Consider the following 18,339-nt stretch of genomic DNA (forward strand, 5'->3'; position numbering starts at 1 on the left):
ATGTGTAGTACTCATATAAGCAAGCTTGAAAAAGTTGGACAATGAATCATGTTTGAGCTTTGCTTTAAGATAAAATATGTGCCAAACTTTCTTTTTACAGTCTTGATATATCAACAATAAAAACCATCATTTAGTCTTCTTGAAGATTAAATTTGTTTATTATATTTCGGGCTAAACTGTATATAAAGGGTAAAGTGAATTCAATAAATTACATGTTTTAAATTTCACTTGTAACAGAGGAAATACAATATCATTACGAAACATAGAAGTATACTATATAAAAGTAAAGTTTAGTTATTAATTAGATATAAAAACTTTTTTTTTTTGGCTTTGCTTTGCCTTCTTTCAAAGACTTTTCTTATTTATATTTGTTTGGCGTCACATTTCACTATTGTAGTATTCTTTTATTTATTTCAACTTGTAATAAAAAGCATACTCTTTCCTTCTTTTAATTTAATATCTTTTCTTGTATTTATTTATTAGATTAAAAAAAGGGGGCATAATAGGCATAAGTGATACAACTATATTTAAAATGTAAAGAAGGTTATTATTAAAACTTGGCCTAGTAATATTAAGAAAACATAATTCAGAAATAGAAACAAAGTACTTGTGATATGAGTAGAGGCGAAAAGCAGCATAGATAGACAGTACTTAAAAAAGAATAATATATCCAACTACAAATGATATTAAGCTTTGTCGATAGTTTAGGGTATATTTTCTGTATGTCAAAAAAGTCAACTCAAGAACACTGTTTTTAACTGCAATCATAGTAATCTATTTAATCTACTATTAATGACATGATAAAGTCTTTCCTTGTAGAACTATAAATAAGCAAAAAAAAAAAAAAAAAAAAAAAAAAAATAAAAAAAAAATAAAAATGTCTACAGTGAGATATTATTTACGTGCTATTTATACGCGTAATATTTATATTTATATCGGTTTTTTTTTTCATTTATAATAAAATCTGCTATGTAAATATATAAATAAAAAAAAATGGGCCCCATAACGTCGCAGTATCCCATATACTTATCCCGGAGGTACTCGTAATGTTTATCAATGATGGTTTACATCGTTATTAGAATACATTGGAGAGGTGAGCATAATCCAGAAAGAAAGCATACAAAATACTAACTAAGCTATGAAGCCATCCCAAAAAATCACTCATCAGCCCTTTTACAAGCCAACAAATGAAAGAAAAGGATTATATAAAGAGAAAAAAAAGCAAGTTTGGGCATGAAAATGACCTCCTTTTATAGTTTTTTTTTGATCCGTTATCATATGCTTTAAACTGTCATAAAAAGGCGTCACAATCTCTGTGATGAATCTAATTGGATAATCTTAATAGCACACTAATCGTTATCATAATAAACATAGTAAACAAACGTGATACCAACAATTACTCCTTAAAAAAAATATACACAAATCTCTTTTAATTATTATTATTATTCCTTTTGTTTATAGTCTAATTCAGCAAGAATAATATATATGTTTATACATTTTTATAATAAGATCTTTAGTCAAGTCAACATTTCAGGGGAAACTTAAAATAAAGGGATAGATATCAAATATGTATAAGCAAATGTGTATACCATTTTTTATTAAATATTTACATTTTTACTGTATGGCAGTCTGCTTTTCCTTTATCTTTAATCATAATAGAACTTCTTAGTTAATGCGCTTGAAAGAGAGAGAGAGAGAGACACGCTACTGCATAATTAACATACTCATTATATACTCAAGTTACCTGTTGAAGGTGCTTAATTACAATTTTGGCAGATCTATATCTTCTATATGTTGTGTAGAATGACTACTTTACTAGGGCAAATAGATTATTATAGCTTCAATTTTTGATTGTTAATATCTCTTTTTACATGATAATTATTGGGACAAAACTTCAAATTGGCCTCTGCAATATTTTTTTTATGAATATCAAAAAAAAATAAAATAAATAATTATTCTCCACTTTTCTTTATAAATGTTAATAATATCCCCTGTCTTAAAAAAAGGCATTCATACCACATGCCAATTGCATGCAAGATCAGCCATTAAACACTTGGAAACTACCAATAATAAATCCTTTAAGCTTGTTGCATTTCCTGATCCTCCATCTCTTTCATCTAATCAAGTTGCAGATGCTAATCTGCTTTTTGCAAGACCTGTCAATTTTATTAAAAGTATATCTAGTATAGATCAAGCTCCTAATTCAACTCATCCCGAGGTAAAGCCATTTATAGACTTGATTGAATAGATTATTTAATTGATTACGAATAGGTTGCCTTTGTTGGAAGAAGTAATGTTGGTGTAAAGTATTTTATATAAATTAAAAATTAGACTTGAACTGACTCGAATCCAAAAAAAAAAAAAAAAAAAAAAAAAAGAATAGAAATCAACCTTAATTAATACCTTAACGAACAATAGTAAGTTGGTCAAAACGTCTAGTAAACCAGTAAAGTATATAAGGAAACACACGAAAAGAATGGATGAGACTAAACAATTACTATATACATGTCTATATTGACTGTTATTCTGATAGGGCCATACTCGATTATTAAATTTTTTTGATGTTGGGAATCAAGTTACCTTTGTTGATATGCCAGGTTATGGGTTTAGGTCAAAAGAAGAATGGGGGAATTTAATATTAGATTATTTATCCAGTCGTCAACAGTAAAGTAGTATGGATATATATATATACATATATAAAAGACTTTGATATTGATTGCATTTATGAACAGATTAAAACGATTATTTATGCTCATTGATCCAGTAGCAGGATTAAAAGAAACAGATAAACAGTTGATACGTTATTTAGATCAGCATGCTTTATCTTATCAAGTTATTTTAACGAAAAGAGATCGACTTTCAAATGAGAAATTTACAGAATTAAAATCAAATATAGAAAAGTATCTTTTAGAGAATGCTATCTGCTGTTATCCACAACTATTATCAACGGGTAAACGAAAAAAGTCATCAACACGAACTCATCTTGAAAATAATCTTATAGAAGATGAGATAATTAAAGTAAAATGGGCTATTATTGAAGCAACTGGCATTACTGTACGACCTCGTTAACTCCTTTTTATTATTCATAATAAATAAAAGTATGTATGTGTGTATATATTGAAAGGAAGAATGTAGTAATATGGATAAATTACGTATGCATATTATTCTTAAGAAGTAGTAGTAGTAGTGGTAGTAGTAGTAGTAGTGTTAGTTTTTTCTTTTACATTACATAAGCCATTTTGGATCACCTCTTCTCTTTTCAGATTCCCTTATTTCAAACATGATTTGTACTGCAGTATAAAGACAAAAAATAACTGAAATCAAAAAGACGAATCCATCCATTGAATTATTAAAGATTTGTTTTAGCATAGTTTTCATACCATCTACTCCAAGACAAAATCCAACTAGATTAGCAATCATCATCATCCCTATATTACATACAGCACCTATTCCACATACAAATCTATAATAAAAAGTGCTACCAAACTTATTTTTTTTTATAAAGAAGAGTGAATCAAAACTACTCTATCTATTATATGTATATATATATTTATATAAAATACCTTTTTATATGTAAATAATCGAGTTCCAATTATTTCAGGTAGCAGAAATAAACAGATGAGCCAACCCCAAGCAAGTAATTTTAATTCTATATCATGCCAAAGAGCGACAAATGTAAAGACAATCCATATATTCAAGGTAATATAATGAGAACCACCTAGAGGTAGATAAATATATCGAATCGTCCAGCGGTTGAAGCTTCTATGCCAGCTTTTCCAAAATCGTTGACCTGAAAAGTTATTACTGACACATCGAATCATATTTTCTTCTGTATAGATGCCATCCCCTAAAGCCCAGAGTCTAAAAAACCTCCATGGTATCAAAAGCTTCATCCAGATGATAACAAGATTAAAATAACCAATCATGCATAATTCGAGAGGAGAGTTGTGAGCCTCATTCCAAGCTTGTGCCTTTGAGATAGCTACGACATAAAGATAGTGAAGAGTCAGTTCCATAAGTAGAATAACAAAAGCAAGACGCAAGGCATATGTAAAGATAAATCGAGGTGTGACCTTTGAAGATGGAAAACGTAACTGAGAAATAAAATCATTAAAAGTAATGATAGGACCACATAAATAGAGAGGTAAGTAAAGGATATAAGACAAGAAATTAAGATAATTATAATCTTGTAAGACACAAGGTATTTGAATACGATCCTTATCGGTTGGTTCTTCTTCATAAGGATCATGATGCTTATTCAAATTGTTGTGTTTCCAATAATAATCCATATTATATGAAATAAGTCGAAGTATAGTAAAGTTGAAAAATACATGCCATCTTGGTAACAAGCCTTGATATTGATCCTAATGATGGTGTTATTCAGTTAATAAGGAGAAGAAAAAGAAGAAGAAAAAGAACATCTCCTTTGTTAACTATCTATTTATTTACCATGAAAGGAGATGCAATCATAGATTTAAACGAATAACCACCAAAATACTCATTTAAGAACAAGATCAGTAAATTAAATAGCCAAGTTAAAAAGGGGTTCCATTTCGTGTCATGACCCAGACGACCCAATAAATAACTCGTTGTAATGATGATCCATATTTTAATCAAACTTGTACCGTGTAAAGCAGTGAGAATGATAAGCGAAGTCAGTACATGAAAACTAGCCTTTAACCTTACTGAACTATCGCTGTTTGTCTGTCTCTTTTGCTTTTTTATTAAAACATGATGATAGAGTCGACTTAGAAGAAGATAGAAGAAGGCTAATACGAATAGTAAAGGAAGATGATTACGAAATTGAGCATATTGCAAGTCACTATTATCCACTTTTCTATTGAATATCCAACCCTCTGATAAAAGATGACTGTATAGATGATAGTTTGGATGATCCACTATATAAATAATATGATTTTAATGATAATTGGTATTTAGATGGTTCTAGGTATATCTTACTTTTACTCAGTCCATAAGTAATATAAAACATGTATGGAACTACTAAAGCTATAACCACATAATATAAATAAAACTCTATAACAATAAGGATAAAAAATACAAGGTATGATTTAAAAATAAAAGAAGAGATAGTTGGTAATCTTGATGAGGAAGTAAATATACCTTTTGTATTCCATCGTGATGATGTAGTAGATGTAGATGTAGATGATTCATTGACCATGACTGAATTTGTGTTTAAAGGTAAATCATTTCTTAACTTATGTAATTCGATCATTGGCATTTGATTATTCTTATTCTTATTATTAGTATTCTTATTTTTATTATTATTTTATTTTTATTATTATAGTGGAAATATAATGATAATAAATAAGCTAATAAAATAAAATAAAAGAGCGGATCAAAAATTAAATTAAATCACAGGAGTAAACAACATGATAAATTGGGGGGGGGAGGAAGTAAAATAGCAATTAGAATCAACGTGTTTTAATTTCAGAAATTAACTTTACATATTGATCAGCCTTCCTCATTAAAAGCAAATTAGAAGAATATTGGATTCCATAGAGTAGAATTTTGCATATGATTTTATTCATTTATTTTAAATTAATTTCCACCCCAATCCCCCACTTACTAACTACTAACTATTAACTTCTAACTAACTAACTTCTAACTAACTAACTACTAACTACTAACTAACTAACTACTAACTACTAGCTAACTAGCTACTAACTAACTAACTAACTAACCAACCAACCAACTACTACTTCTTCTACTTTACTTTAACTTTATCTCATCTCGCCTCTAAAGCAAGCATGCATTAAAATTGTTATTAAGTTTATTTCTAAAGTGTACATAAATATATCTTCGTCTTTTCTTTGATTTGAAATTGTTAATGTGTAATAAGATACCTCCACAAAAAGAAATAAAATGAAAATATATTATAAAAGTTAGTTCCTGAATTTTATTAAACGTGTCTAATATAAAATTGTAATTTTCCAATAAAATGTATTCAATAACTATTTTTAGTTTTTTTTTTTTTTGCCTCTCGCCAAATTTGGTAATAGCATATTACAAATAAATGCAAGTGCTTATAAACCAATCATTATTACATAATATTTCACATACTATATTTCAGAGTAGAGTGGGTATATGCATCAAATATATCTAAAGCAAGGGTCTAATTCTACATATTCTATCTACCCATTAATGAATAGAACACCTGTACCATTTCTTTACATATACCCTCCCCCCCGCACTTTTGTTAAAATACAATGAGGGAATTTTATATGTGAAGACTTCTCTCTCTCTCTCCCCCCACCTCCTCTTTATTCGTCTATTCATATACACATATTTATTTATTAAATACTATCCGTACTAAATATTATATCGAGCTCATTTAATATTTTATTTTATTTTAATAAAAAAAAAGTATTCCTTTGTATTGTATACATGATATATTAATCAATTAAGCTTATGAATGATAAGCTTTTTGTTATTTTTATAATTACCATACCATCATTTGTCTTTTGTATATCCTCATTAGTAGTTTTAAAAGGACTTCAAATTTAAATTTAGTAAAAAAAAAAAGACATGTTATAGATTATGCGTATATCAATTTATTGTCTTTTTTAAAAGTAATATCCAAATTATCTCTATCTAATATATAAACGTTGATTATTTAGAAAGAAAATGCAAGTCTTTCATGTTGTTTAGATGAAAATAATATATGCATGTTTCAATATAATGTAGCCAAAAAATTATATATAAATGTATGTTTCATATTTCCTTTTTTTTTAAAAAAGAAAAAGAAAAAAAGGGGGGATGGGAAAAGACCTTTTCTTTTACTGTAGATCCAATAAGCATTACTTGTTTAAAAAAAAAAAAAAAAAAAGGAAAAGGAAAAGAGAGAAAAGAGAGATAAAGCGATAGATAATTCAGGGTCCAGTTATTTTTGTTTTTCTCACTTTTTTTTATGTATTTTTTTTTTTTTTTTTTTAAAAGACAGAATTTTATGTTTGAAAAGTTTTTTTAGAAATTCATTTTGTATACTATCATAACTAAAGATTAATAAAAAAGGTATGATCTTTTAACGTGTTGTACTAGACTGGAATTTGTCTGCATAAAAATTACCATTCTTATAAACAAAATAATTAAAATAATGCAAAACCTCTTTTTTTTATACATATAAATTAAAGTTTTTATTATATTGAAGCCACACACACACACACACACCCTCACATATTCATTTACTCGGTATTTATCTGCTACTCGGTCTACATGCTAATATGATTTAAAATAGATACACAAGTGAAATACACGTGATATTAAAGTTGCTTAGGATAATACATGAAAGCTGTCATTCAAGAACAATTATCTATTTGGGGGAGTAAATATAGTTATTTTAGAGAGAACAAATATTGTAACACAGGGTTAAGACCTTTCACCTCTATTTACTATTGGTAATGTTTCATTTTATTTTGAAAAAAAAAAAAAAAGTATTAATATTATAACAAGATTTGGTATAAATAATAAAAAAGCATAAATAAATAAATTGTATTGTAATAATAAAACTAGAACAGTAACCTTTTTTCCCTCTTTTTTTTTCATATATTTTTTTTTCTCTTTCTAGTATTCGTGTATTTATAAAGTATTCTCTATACGAGAAAAATAGTAAAGTAAATACAGATCAGGGACAGAAAAATTGCTTGGATCAACTAAATCATTATCATTATTATATACACAACTTGTCCTCTCCTTTTTTTTTACTTTTCAGTTTAATATATTAAATTCCTCATTGTCAATTCAATCATCATTACAACTAAAAAAGAATGTTGGCATCAGCACAAATCAATAATAACAATCAACTTACTCCCAACTTCAAAGTTCAACAACAACACCAACAATTTTTATTGTCTGCTGAGATGCAGCAAGAACAAGCAAAATTGGTAATTCATATTTTTTTTATTTTTTTATTTTTTATTTTTATTTTTTTATTTTTTTATTTTTTTATTTTTTTATTTTTTTATTTTTTTATTTTTTTATTTTTTTATTTTTTTATTTTTTATTTTTTTATTTTTTTATTTTTTTATTTTTTTATTTTTTATTTTTTTTATTTTTTTATTTTTTTATTTTTTTATTTTTTTATTTTTTTATTCATTCATTTATTTATTTTTTTAATTCTTTTCCTTTTTCTTTCTTTTTTATTTAATAATAATAATATCCATAAAATAATAGCTTGAACCTCTTTACCATCAATTAATTGGACCTACTTATGATAATAGCATCGTTGCCATTCAGAATTGTAGAGACATATGTGCCAAGTTTGGATTTACCATCAAACAAGAAGCGAGTACTCATAGAGTAAATAAAAATGATGTTACATTAATACCATCCTCTTTTATTATGATTGTTATTAATGAATTTTATCATATATAGAGTATTTATGTCTATTGTTCTCGAGAAGGTCTAGCTGATTCTCAAAGAAATCCTAAAATTAAACCTCAAAGGAAAAGACCTTCCAAGAGATGTGATTGTCGTTGGCGTGTTGTCTTGTTTGAGAATGAAGATAAGAAATGGGAATTTAGAAAGTCCATGAATCCTCATGCTGATAAACATAATCATGAACTGATGCGACCTGAAGACGTTGACCGATCTTGGCCTAAAGAAGTGACAGAATTTATATCAGAACTTACTCGACAACGAATGACAACACAAGATATTCGAATGCAAGTACAAGAACGTTTTCCCGATTTACAATGGAACGAACGTCGTTTTTATAATCGAATTTCTGAAGAACGTCAAAGAATGAAAGTAAAAGAATCCATGGCAAGAGCTCTTGAATTGGATACCATCTGGAGTAAAGTCTGTATGATCACGGCTGGAAATGAAGAATTATTTCAATTTGTCAAACAGGAATTGGTCGTGCTTTTTCAATCTATTTGTGAATCGGCTCAAATTGACTCCAATACCTTTCCTGAACCCTTTATTTTAAAAGATGAAGAGAACAGTGAAGAAGATTCCGAAAATGATAATAGCAATCATGAATCTTATGGTCAACAACTATCTTCAACTACTCTAAAATCAAATCATTTAAAATTAGCAGATGAAATAATAACTGCCGCGCCAAAAGGATTCATCACTCTAGAGATACCTAAAAAGTTCTATTTTATCAAAATGCATAGTTTACGACAAGTATATGAAGTTCAACATTTAAAAATTCACCAACAAAAGACACGCTTACTAGCATCTGAAGAAGATGATGATCAGCAACAACAACGTGCGAGGAAAATAGCTAAAAAGGGAAAGGACAGGCCTATTTATTTCACGGATGAAAGTCAAAAAATAATTCCTGAAATAGCAGTACATCATCATTCTATTATACCATCACCATTTGATCACAGTAGTCAACATGATAACAATATCAACCCTACATCGAACTCAGTTCCCATCTCTTCTGATCAAATCTCACCTTCAGCATTTGTTTTTTCATACGATAATAATCATAATATGGCTACTATTGACACTTCATCTTTAACAAATTATGTAAATCCTTCATTTCAACCTAATTATGCTGCTGCTGCTGCTGCTGCTGCTGCTGCCGCCGCCGCCGCCGCCGCCGCTAATGTTAACATCTCTACTAGTCCCTCACCAAATACGCCTAATTTTAACACATCTGGTAGTAGTAGTAGTAGTAGTATCTCTTTTCCATATGACCAACAACAACAACAACAACAACAATTCTCTTCTCCGCCCATGCTTCAAAATAGCATTGAATCATCAACAACAACAACAACAACTAACAACATAAACAATAATAACGATAATAGCAACAATAACACTAATAACACTAATAATAACCCTACTATATTACATCAAGATAACCCTAATACTAATAACCCTAATAACCCTAATAATAATAATAATAATAATAATATCACGCAACATTTATCAGCCAATAATGCCGCACTTTATTCCATGACAACATCACAGCAACCAAATAAAATAGCAACAAGATACATGTTACCCTCAATTCAATCTAATCATTTAACTTTTCAAGAAGATTTATTTATTCACCCTTCATCATCACCTTCTTCTCGTTCACTCTCTCTTGCTGCAACTAATACATTACTTCCTATCTATCGTCACCCATTATCAAATGCCATACAGATATCTGATTCACCTAGAATTCATCAAAAGCATTCAAGACAGTCATATTAAAGAATAATAATAACAGTAATAATAAATAAAAATAATAAATAGTAATAAATAATAAATAGAAATAAATAGTCAATAATAATAATAATAATAATAATAATTATAATAAAATTATCTATTACGTAATAATAATACTAATATACACATATAAATATATAAATACATATATACATTTATATACATTTATTTTAAGTATCTTTATTATTTTTATTATTAATAACACAATCTCTAGTTAGAATTGATTGTAACTGGAAAAAGTACTTTGTCTTTTCATATTATTATTAAAGGGTACTGCTAGATAATGTGAAGATCTATTAGCAGGATTCAACATACCTATTTGTTGTTGTTGTTGTTGTTGCTGTGGAAGCATGATCATAGATTGAGATTGAGGAGGAGGTATTAAATAAGCTGGGTTAATTGGAGTGGACATACTTAAAGTAGGTATAGGCGAACTTTCACTACGAATCATTTGTGATCTTCTATGGTTGGAGGAATGCATCATTGCGGTACTAGGAGGTCTATTCGATAATGATGAGGATGAACGATATTTATTATTGCTATTGCCCTGTGAAAGATAATAGTCACTTTTACTTGCCCTTGTTAATTGCTGTTGTTTAAGGACATGATGTTGAAAATTAATATTATGTTGTCCTTGTTCAGGTACTTGACTTAGGAGACCATCATCTAATTTAGCCTTTGAAGGATCAGGCATCTTCTTTTTATTTGTTTTACGAATGGCAGCCTTTTCTTGTTCAATTTGAATCATTAAATCCATCCCAGAGACACTCTTTCGATTATTCGCATTATTATTGTTACTGATATTATGGGTATCATAAAATGAATTTCGACTGTTATACAATTGTTGTTGTTGTTGTTGTTGCAATTGAATAGCTTGTTGATATTGTTGCATTTGTACCATTTGTTGTGCTTGTTGTAATTGTAAAGCCTGTTGTAATTGCATATTATATAATTGTTGCTGTTGCTGTTGCTGTTGCTGTTGTTGTTGAATATAAAACATATCCAGTTCTCCAATAGTAGATCTTCTATTACGAGAAGGTAAACTATGATACAACTTATTATTTGGCTGTCTTTGTGTAGGATAGTTGGGTGCCATAGAAAGATCAAGAGGTTCCTCCATTAGATTAGAGAATGTATCATCTTCAGTAAAAGATTCATTTGACATTGAACCAGAGCTAGCTCTACTCTTTTCTGCTTCTAATACACTTCTACGCCATTGTTCAATAGATCCTAATTTATTGGGTACAGTAACAGGACTAGGTTCGACACATATCTCCGTAACTGGTAATGCCGCTAAATCATTTGTTGACCTTGTTCTTCTATGAGCACTTGGTCCACGTTCAAGTCGTCTTAAAGTGGATATTCTTTGAGTATAAGCCTCTTGTTGACTCTGTATTTCTATTCATTCATTTATTAAAGGGGAAAAAAAATGAGTCGCTCGTTCTTTTTTTTTTTTTTTTTTTGTATGTGTGTATCCCCCCTTTTTTCCCTTTCCTTATCACCATAGAAAACTTTTTTTTTCGAATTTTATTACCATGGATATATTCGTGATTATCCACAGATACTTGTTCTGTTTCATCATCATCGTCGTCGTCATCATCATCCTCCTCTTCGTCTTCATCTTCATCATCACTTGGTTGTGGTAAACGGCTTATCGTTTTACCTTTCTTATCATTAAAATTGGTATCATTTGATTTGTTGATATTTATCTTGTGATTTATGATTGCAGGTTTATTTATAATTAAATCATCCTTTTTCTTTTTCATGTCTTCCTCTTGTTGTTTATTAACTTGGTCTTCTTTTTCATTCTCCTCCTCCTCCTCTTCTTTTTCTTCTTCTTCTTCTTCTTCATCATCGTCGTCATCGTCGTCGTCGTCGTCATCTTCTTCTTCTTCATCATCACTAGGTATAAATCGACGACCCTTTCTAGAAGTAGAATTGACTAATATAAAAATGATAAGCTTATCAATATAAAAAAAAAATTGTAAATTCGAAATTATTATTACCTAAATTTCCCGAAGGCATTCTTGAATTACTAGGAGAATTGATAGCTTGGGATATAGGTCTTTGAGGAGCAGATAAATTGAGTTTATTTTGTTGTTGTTGTTGTTGTTGTTGTTGTTGTTGTTGAAGATGATGATGCTGCTGCTGCTGCTGCTGTTGCTGTTGCATATGATGATAATGGTGTTGTTGTTGTTGTTGCTGTTGCTGTTGCTGTTGTTTAGGTTCATCTGATCGAACACGATGCATAGGAGGAGGAGGAGGTTGTTGTTGTTGTTGAGGATAAGGTCGTGGTACTCCTCTTCGAGCCTGTTGAGGATTTAAAATAGAGTTTCTCATTTGGTTATCAATATGAGCCTGATGAAAAATAATACTCTTTGTCCATGGCTCTGCCTCTCCTTCCCCTGCGTCGGGGGTTTTGATGGCCTTTGCTAAAGCAAGTCTAGACAAACTGACTGTCACTTCTTCTGTAGACATTGAAATTGTGGGTTTTTTTTTTATATATATATTTTACTTTATATAACGACAACGATGAAAAATAAAAATAAAAAATAAATAAATAAAAAGTGTAGTATATAATGTATATGTATATACAACAGAAAAAAAAAAAGAGATAGAAAGGGAAAAAAAAAGATTTTATATTCACAAAAAAAAAAAATATTTTTAGGTGGTAATGTGTATTACTTTTTTTTTTTTTTTGTTACCAAAAAAATACATGATCTGGGTTTTAACATTACCAAATTATATATAATTATTTATTAGTTTTTAAAATTTTTTTTTTTTGATATAAATTTTTTTTTGACATAAAGTAAATAGGATACAAAGATATGGAGAGTCAAGAGAAATTACGAAAAAAGAATAAAAAAAAGAATAAAAAAAAAGAAGAATAAATAAATAAAAAAAAGAATTTCAAGGTTTACTCGAAATTAACTTTATTGTTTTCTGATATTTATATTTATATATTTAATTTATATAAATATACACATTTCTTTTTTTTCTACTGAAGAATGTATTTTTTTTTGTGCTCCGATTTGTTTTGATTATTTAAGCATGAAAATACAAAATAAGAAACACGACTTGTTTATATATAAATTAATAAAAGACATTTTGTACAATAATAGTTAGATAAAAGTAGTAAATTTCAATAAAAAAAAAGGGTAAAAGTAAAATAAAGCAAAGCAAGAGAAATAAAAATAAAAATAAAGTGATTACCTTATATATTTATATACTGTAAAAAAAAAATCTTCTTTTATTATTAGAATTCAACAAGTGAGACTGCTTAAAATAAGTTAACATATGATTTCTTTGCTTTTTAATATTTAAAATGAATTGTACCTCCTTTTTTTTTTTTAATATAAACGATTATTATTAGGGTAAGATAGAATTTGGCCAAAAAGAAGATTTCCAACTTGGTTTGAAAGAGTACCAAGATGATAATAAGAGAATGAGTTCAATTTATCGGAAGGATATATTACCACAGCAAAAAAAAAAAGAAAAAAAAAGTTGTCTACATTGTAAAGTAGTAGTAATAATAATATTCACATATTGAAGCTGAGACAGTCCGTGTGTCTTTGTAATCTATTATTAAGTTCTGAGTGTACATTTCTGTTGAAAAAAAAAAAGAAAATGAAAGAGAGAGATTTAGTTATATTAAATCATATTGGTTACTATAGGAATAAATGGTTGTCAAGTGTATATGTAAATTGAAGGTACTATGGCAAAACAACGCATCGGTTATCTGACCCTTTGTTATAAAATAATACGATGGCAGCATAAGGTTTAAGAGTTGCATAAAATTACTCTAATTAAATTCTCTGTTGTGACAGATATTATGTAATGAGAACAAGTCATGTTCCTAATAAAAGAGTAGTAAGCGTTGCCACGGAATTCGGAGATAATTATTCCATAATGCTCAACAAAAAAATAAATAAAAATAAAAATAAAAATAAAATAAAAATAAAATAAAAATAAAAATAAAAATAAAAATAAAATAAAAGTAAAAATAAAAATAAAATAAAATAAAATAAAATAAAATAAATGCTTGTTTTTTGGTTGATTGTATTTTAATTGATTACATTTAGATTGATATTATCTACTATGCTTCTTCACTATACATATGTATATAAATAGACAAAAAAAAAAAAAAAAAGATGGCAAGTAGTAAACAGGAAGAAACAAAAGTTTATTTGAATATATGTACAACAGGTTGTCAGTAGAAAGGAATGATTGGTTGTATGAATGAATGAATTACGTAATAAATAAACAGCAGCAGCAACAGAGGGAGAACTTTTTTTAAATATTATTATTATTGTTATCAAAATCCCAGTCATGAGAAATTATAATATCTTCTAGATATTTAATCCTTTTTTTATATTCAACTTCTTTGGCATGTAAACTTCTTTTTTCTGACTCTAATACTGCATTACGTAGAGTCAGTTTCGCATTCTCTGTCTGTAAAGCATTTACTTTGTTTTCAAGCTGTTCTACTTTAATAAACTTTTTTAATCGCGATCTTCTTGCTGCATCTGTATTCTAATATAGATATAAAATGTTAAAACACACATACACACATATATATATACATATACATATATCATATTGATTTAACCTTTCTACGTTTTAATGTATCTTCATCAATACTACCGTCGGGTGCTGGTTCAGGCTCAGGTAATTTCCTTATACCCCTTGGTTTGGGTAATGGCCTTGTTAATTTAACAGGTTGATCTTGTTCATGTAAATCAGGATGAACTTTACTCGGTGGTTTATCATCTCCTCCCCAAGATATATTAAACGCCGTTGCTTCTTCTTTTATATCAGGATTGACGTTTTTTGTGGTATTGCTCACATCTTCTAGATTGAGTTCTGCTGGTAGTCCAAATTGAAGAGTAGGAAATAAAGGTGTTTCGACTTGTTTTAATGATTCTTCTGGATCATCAGGTATAGCAAATGTGTTCATATTATTCCATAATAATTCATGTTCTTTATCTGTTGAAGTAAGGATAGAATTTAGATTTGAAGATGTCGATGAGGATAGATTATAATCTGTATTCATTTTTTTTTAAATTAAAAAAAAAAGGGAATAATATACACATACATTAATATATAAAAGGCTTATTTCTACATGAATTAATAATTCCGTCCTTAAAAAGTAGTTTTTTTTTTTTTTTTTTTTTTTTTTTTTTTTTTTTTTTTTTTTTTTTTTTTTTACATTCTTATAACTCTTCCCGTTTAGGCTATTAAAAACCATAAAAGACTAAATCCATATAAATATAAAGAAGCTGTACTAAACTGAGTTCCTTCAATAGTACGGACAAAGATTACACTCATCTTTCCTAAGGAACAGGTCTAGTTTCCTTTATTAATTCTGAATTACCACATTAACACCCTTTACTCCTCTAGAGAGAAAGAAAGTAAATCAACTTGAGCAGTTAGATTCAACAGAAATCCTAATCAGTAGTTGTCTAAGGGTTGCTATAACCCGAAAGTAAAGACAGACATGCATCATGTAGTAATTAGATGAGAGACCAAAACTCCTCCTTTAATTAATCATAGACAAGCTAACCTGTGTGGCTTGAGCACGCTTCACAACCCTTGACTTTCTCTAACTTTAAGGAGAAGATGTTAAACCTTATTTCTTTTTTCTTTTTTTTTTTTTTTTTTTGACAAATGCAGGCATACATACATTATTGTTGTTCTTATTTATATAAAGGATAAATTTATATTAAGCTAGATAATGTATAAACAAGTAGATAATCCGCTATTCGTCTTATCCATGCATTGTTGTTGATTTATAGTTATATCATGTACAATAAGCCGTAATGAACACTTTGTATAAATTCGAAAAAAACAAGTCGAACTTGAATTCTATAACTTACCATTAAAGTTGTAAAGTGTAGTTTCAACTATGACACACAAAGATATAGATTGTTATGTGTTCTCTTCTTTTGAGATATGCATGTAGTAAGTATTTCTGTTGTTTGATTTATTAACTGAAATTAGTCGTACACAAAAAAGCCTATTATATATGAATATAAATAAGGCTGAGACACTATTTCCTTAATTGTATGAATGATTATCATATACACCTTGCCTTATAGAGATTATGAACTATTTCATTGTTGCTTGTTTTAATATACAAGAACCTCCCCTCCTTAGTTGAATTATACAATCATTGTTCATATTGACTTCTTAACCAACTTGATAATAAACTTTTTACAAACAAGATAAATTATACTTTAGAAAGAATTATAATTTCTAGAAAAAAAAAAGTTGATTATTTTCTACAGCTATGATATGAAAACTAGTTTAATATTATTAGAGCAATTTGACATGTAAGGGGAAACACAAAAATATTACATCTAGAATATTGGAGTAATTCATTATAAACAAAATCACCTTCTCTTCAATCATATCGACTCGACTATTATTGATTTGAAAAACATAACTAGTAGAGTTGCACTATTTGTTTACTCTATTATGTCAGTCATTTGAAACAAAAAAAAAAAAAAAAAAATAATAATAATAATAATAAAAATAGAACTGATACTTTAAAATAATGGTACAGCAGCAAGACTTGTTGGTCTCTACTACGTCTCATTTTATCATTCAATTAAATGTGTGACAATTCAATTTTGTTGATATACTCTTTCAAGTAGTACAAGTGTTTGAAAGCTTTTAAAAAGAAACAGCAAAAGAGAGGGAAAGTATAAGAAAGCACGCGTTCTAGACCCTCTTTTCCCTTTTTCTTTTCCTTTTTTTTCAACTGTTTACTTTTCCTCTCGAGGTATTTATAGGGAAATTCATTGAATAATAAAGCGTAGATTGCGTATGCATATTTATCTTTCTTTTCTGTTGTTTGTTTGAAAAAAAAAAAAAAAAAAAAAAAAACATAATTTCGAACTGCGCTTCTTTCAAAAAAAAAAAAAAAAAAAAAAAAAAAAATTAAATAATAATGTGCAAACGATGACTATGAACTTTCTTTGGGTTTTCTTTTACTTTTCCATTTTTTCCTTTTTCTTTTCTTTTTCTTTTTTTATTTTTATTTTTATTTTTATTTTTCTTTTTCTTTTTCTTTTTCTTTTATTTTTATTTTATTTTATTTTCTCTTTCTTTTTATTTTATTTTTAAAAAAATTCCAAGTCAATGGATTAAAAGAAGAAGAAAAAAAAATGAATTTGAATACAACAGATATTGCAGAAAGAACAGCTGCAGCAAGGCGCGATGCTGAACTATTAAAAGAGAAAATTAAACAAAAAAAAGAAAGTCTATCAGATACAACACGTAAAATGACATACTATTGTTATTAAAATATAGATAATAAACTCAACTTCTCTCTCTCTTTTTATATATATATAAATATTTATATGCAAAATATAACCTAGTTTACCAAGTAGCACAAAAAGTAGAAAAAATACCAAGATTAACTATGAAAGTACGTCGTACATTAAAGGGACATTTAGCTAAAATATATGCAATGCATTGGGCAGGCGATAAACGTCATTTAGTATCAGCTTCACAAGATGGTAAATTATTAGTTTGGGATGCTTATTCAACACACAAATTACATGCGATACCCTTACGATCTTCTTGGGTGATGACATGTGCTTATTCACCAAGTGGATATTTTGTTGCATCAGGTGGATTAGATAATGTATGTTCAATATACAACATAAGATCAAGAGATTCTCCCACAAAGCCAGCAAGAGAATTATCAGGTCATACAGGTTATCTTAGTTGTTGTCGATTTTTAAATGATAATCAAATTTTAACTTCCAGTGGAGATACGACTTGTATGCTCTGGGATATTGATGCTGGTGTCAAATTAGATGAATTTACTGATCATACTGGAGATGTCATGAGGTATGTATGTAAACCAAAAAAAAAAAAAAAAAAAAAAAAAAGAAAAGACATGATATAAATATTTATATAAAATAAAATAACACAAAAAGGTAATATAGAATGCTTATATAAATGTATATTTGTATATATAATTTTTTATTTTTATTTTATTTTTCTTTTTATTTTATTTTTTATTTTCCTCTCTTCTTTTCTTTTTTTCTTTCTCTCTCTCTCTCTTTCCATTGTCTTGCCTTGCTTCGCCTTGCCTTGCTTCGCCTTTCTATATACATACATACATACATACATACATAC

General features: G+C 28.1%; 5 protein-coding genes across 5 annotated transcripts; 3 read left to right on the top strand and 2 right to left on the bottom strand.

The window, feature by feature from the left end:
* The first annotated feature begins 1,952 nt into the window (after positions 1-1,952).
* BX663DRAFT_507233 (P-loop containing nucleoside triphosphate hydrolase protein) lies at positions 1,953-3,158 on the top strand. The gene is made up of 5 exons (XM_051527303.1): positions 1,953-2,218; positions 2,272-2,301; positions 2,384-2,446; positions 2,534-2,664; positions 2,733-3,158. The coding sequence occupies exons 1-5, from the start codon at positions 1,976-1,978 to the stop codon at positions 3,067-3,069; spliced, it is 804 nt and encodes a 267-aa protein (XP_051383644.1). The 5' UTR covers positions 1,953-1,975; the 3' UTR covers positions 3,070-3,158.
* Positions 3,131-5,323, bottom strand: BX663DRAFT_507237 (MBOAT, membrane-bound O-acyltransferase family-domain-containing protein). Its single transcript, XM_051527304.1, has 5 exons — positions 5,122-5,323; positions 4,960-5,034; positions 4,450-4,898; positions 3,564-4,364; positions 3,131-3,486 (listed from the first exon to the last, which is right to left on the bottom strand). The coding sequence occupies exons 1-5, from the start codon at positions 5,237-5,239 to the stop codon at positions 3,226-3,228; spliced, it is 1,704 nt and encodes a 567-aa protein (XP_051383645.1). The 5' UTR covers positions 5,240-5,323; the 3' UTR covers positions 3,131-3,225.
* A 2,156-nt stretch (positions 5,324-7,479) lies between these two features.
* On the top strand, positions 7,480-10,245 carry BX663DRAFT_560600 (uncharacterized protein). Its single transcript, XM_051531899.1, has 3 exons — positions 7,480-7,901; positions 8,191-8,316; positions 8,392-10,245. The coding sequence occupies exons 1-3, from the start codon at positions 7,785-7,787 to the stop codon at positions 10,171-10,173; spliced, it is 2,025 nt and encodes a 674-aa protein (XP_051383646.1). The 5' UTR covers positions 7,480-7,784; the 3' UTR covers positions 10,174-10,245.
* A 157-nt stretch (positions 10,246-10,402) lies between these two features.
* Positions 10,403-15,516, bottom strand: BX663DRAFT_530788 (uncharacterized protein; the record flags this gene model as incomplete). The annotated part of the gene is made up of 7 exons (XM_051530341.1): positions 10,403-11,578; positions 11,754-12,130; positions 12,225-12,656; position 13,990; positions 14,569-14,721; positions 14,798-15,231; positions 15,513-15,516. The coding sequence occupies 7 exons, from the start codon at positions 15,514-15,516 to the stop codon at positions 10,403-10,405; spliced, it is 2,577 nt and encodes an 858-aa protein (XP_051383647.1).
* A 2,054-nt stretch (positions 15,517-17,570) lies between these two features.
* Positions 17,571-18,305, top strand: BX663DRAFT_507248 (WD40-repeat-containing domain protein). Its single transcript, XM_051527305.1, has 2 exons — positions 17,571-18,048; positions 18,147-18,305. The coding sequence occupies exons 1-2, from the start codon at positions 17,615-17,617 to the stop codon at positions 18,157-18,159; spliced, it is 447 nt and encodes a 148-aa protein (XP_051383648.1). The 5' UTR covers positions 17,571-17,614; the 3' UTR covers positions 18,160-18,305.
* Positions 18,306-18,339: the final 34 nt, after the last annotated feature.

This window comes from Cokeromyces recurvatus (assembly GCF_025118155.1).
Source record: "Cokeromyces recurvatus strain NRRL 2243 chromosome Unknown BX663scaffold_10, whole genome shotgun sequence".
NCBI lineage: Eukaryota > Fungi > Mucoromycota > Mucoromycetes > Mucorales > Mucoraceae > Cokeromyces > Cokeromyces recurvatus.

Excerpts from the sequence above, each read along its gene's own strand:
- BX663DRAFT_507237 (XM_051527304.1), bottom strand. The coding sequence starts at position 5,239 with ATGCCAATGATCGAATTACATAAGTTAAGAAATGATTTACCTTTAAAC. Across the intron at positions 5,035-5,121 it reads ATCACGATGGAATACAAAAG|AGTTTTATTTATATTATGTG; the intron begins GTATATTTACTT and ends TTATTGTTATAG. Across the intron at positions 4,899-4,959 it reads TACTTATGGACTGAGTAAAA|TGGATCATCCAAACTATCAT; the intron begins GTAAGATATACC and ends TTATTTATATAG.
- BX663DRAFT_507233 (XM_051527303.1), top strand. The coding sequence starts at position 1,976 with ATGTTAATAATATCCCCTGTCTTAAAAAAAGGCATTCATACCACATGC. Across the intron at positions 2,219-2,271 it reads CTAATTCAACTCATCCCGAG|GTTGCCTTTGTTGGAAGAAG; the intron begins GTAAAGCCATTT and ends GATTACGAATAG. Across the intron at positions 2,447-2,533 it reads TCAAAACGTCTAGTAAACCA|GGCCATACTCGATTATTAAA; the intron begins GTAAAGTATATA and ends TTATTCTGATAG.
- BX663DRAFT_560600 (XM_051531899.1), top strand. The coding sequence starts at position 7,785 with ATGTTGGCATCAGCACAAATCAATAATAACAATCAACTTACTCCCAAC. Across the intron at positions 7,902-8,190 it reads AGCAAGAACAAGCAAAATTG|CTTGAACCTCTTTACCATCA; the intron begins GTAATTCATATT and ends ATAAAATAATAG. Across the intron at positions 8,317-8,391 it reads AAGAAGCGAGTACTCATAGA|AGTATTTATGTCTATTGTTC; the intron begins GTAAATAAAAAT and ends TATCATATATAG.
- BX663DRAFT_507248 (XM_051527305.1), top strand. The coding sequence starts at position 17,615 with ATGAAAGTACGTCGTACATTAAAGGGACATTTAGCTAAAATATATGCA.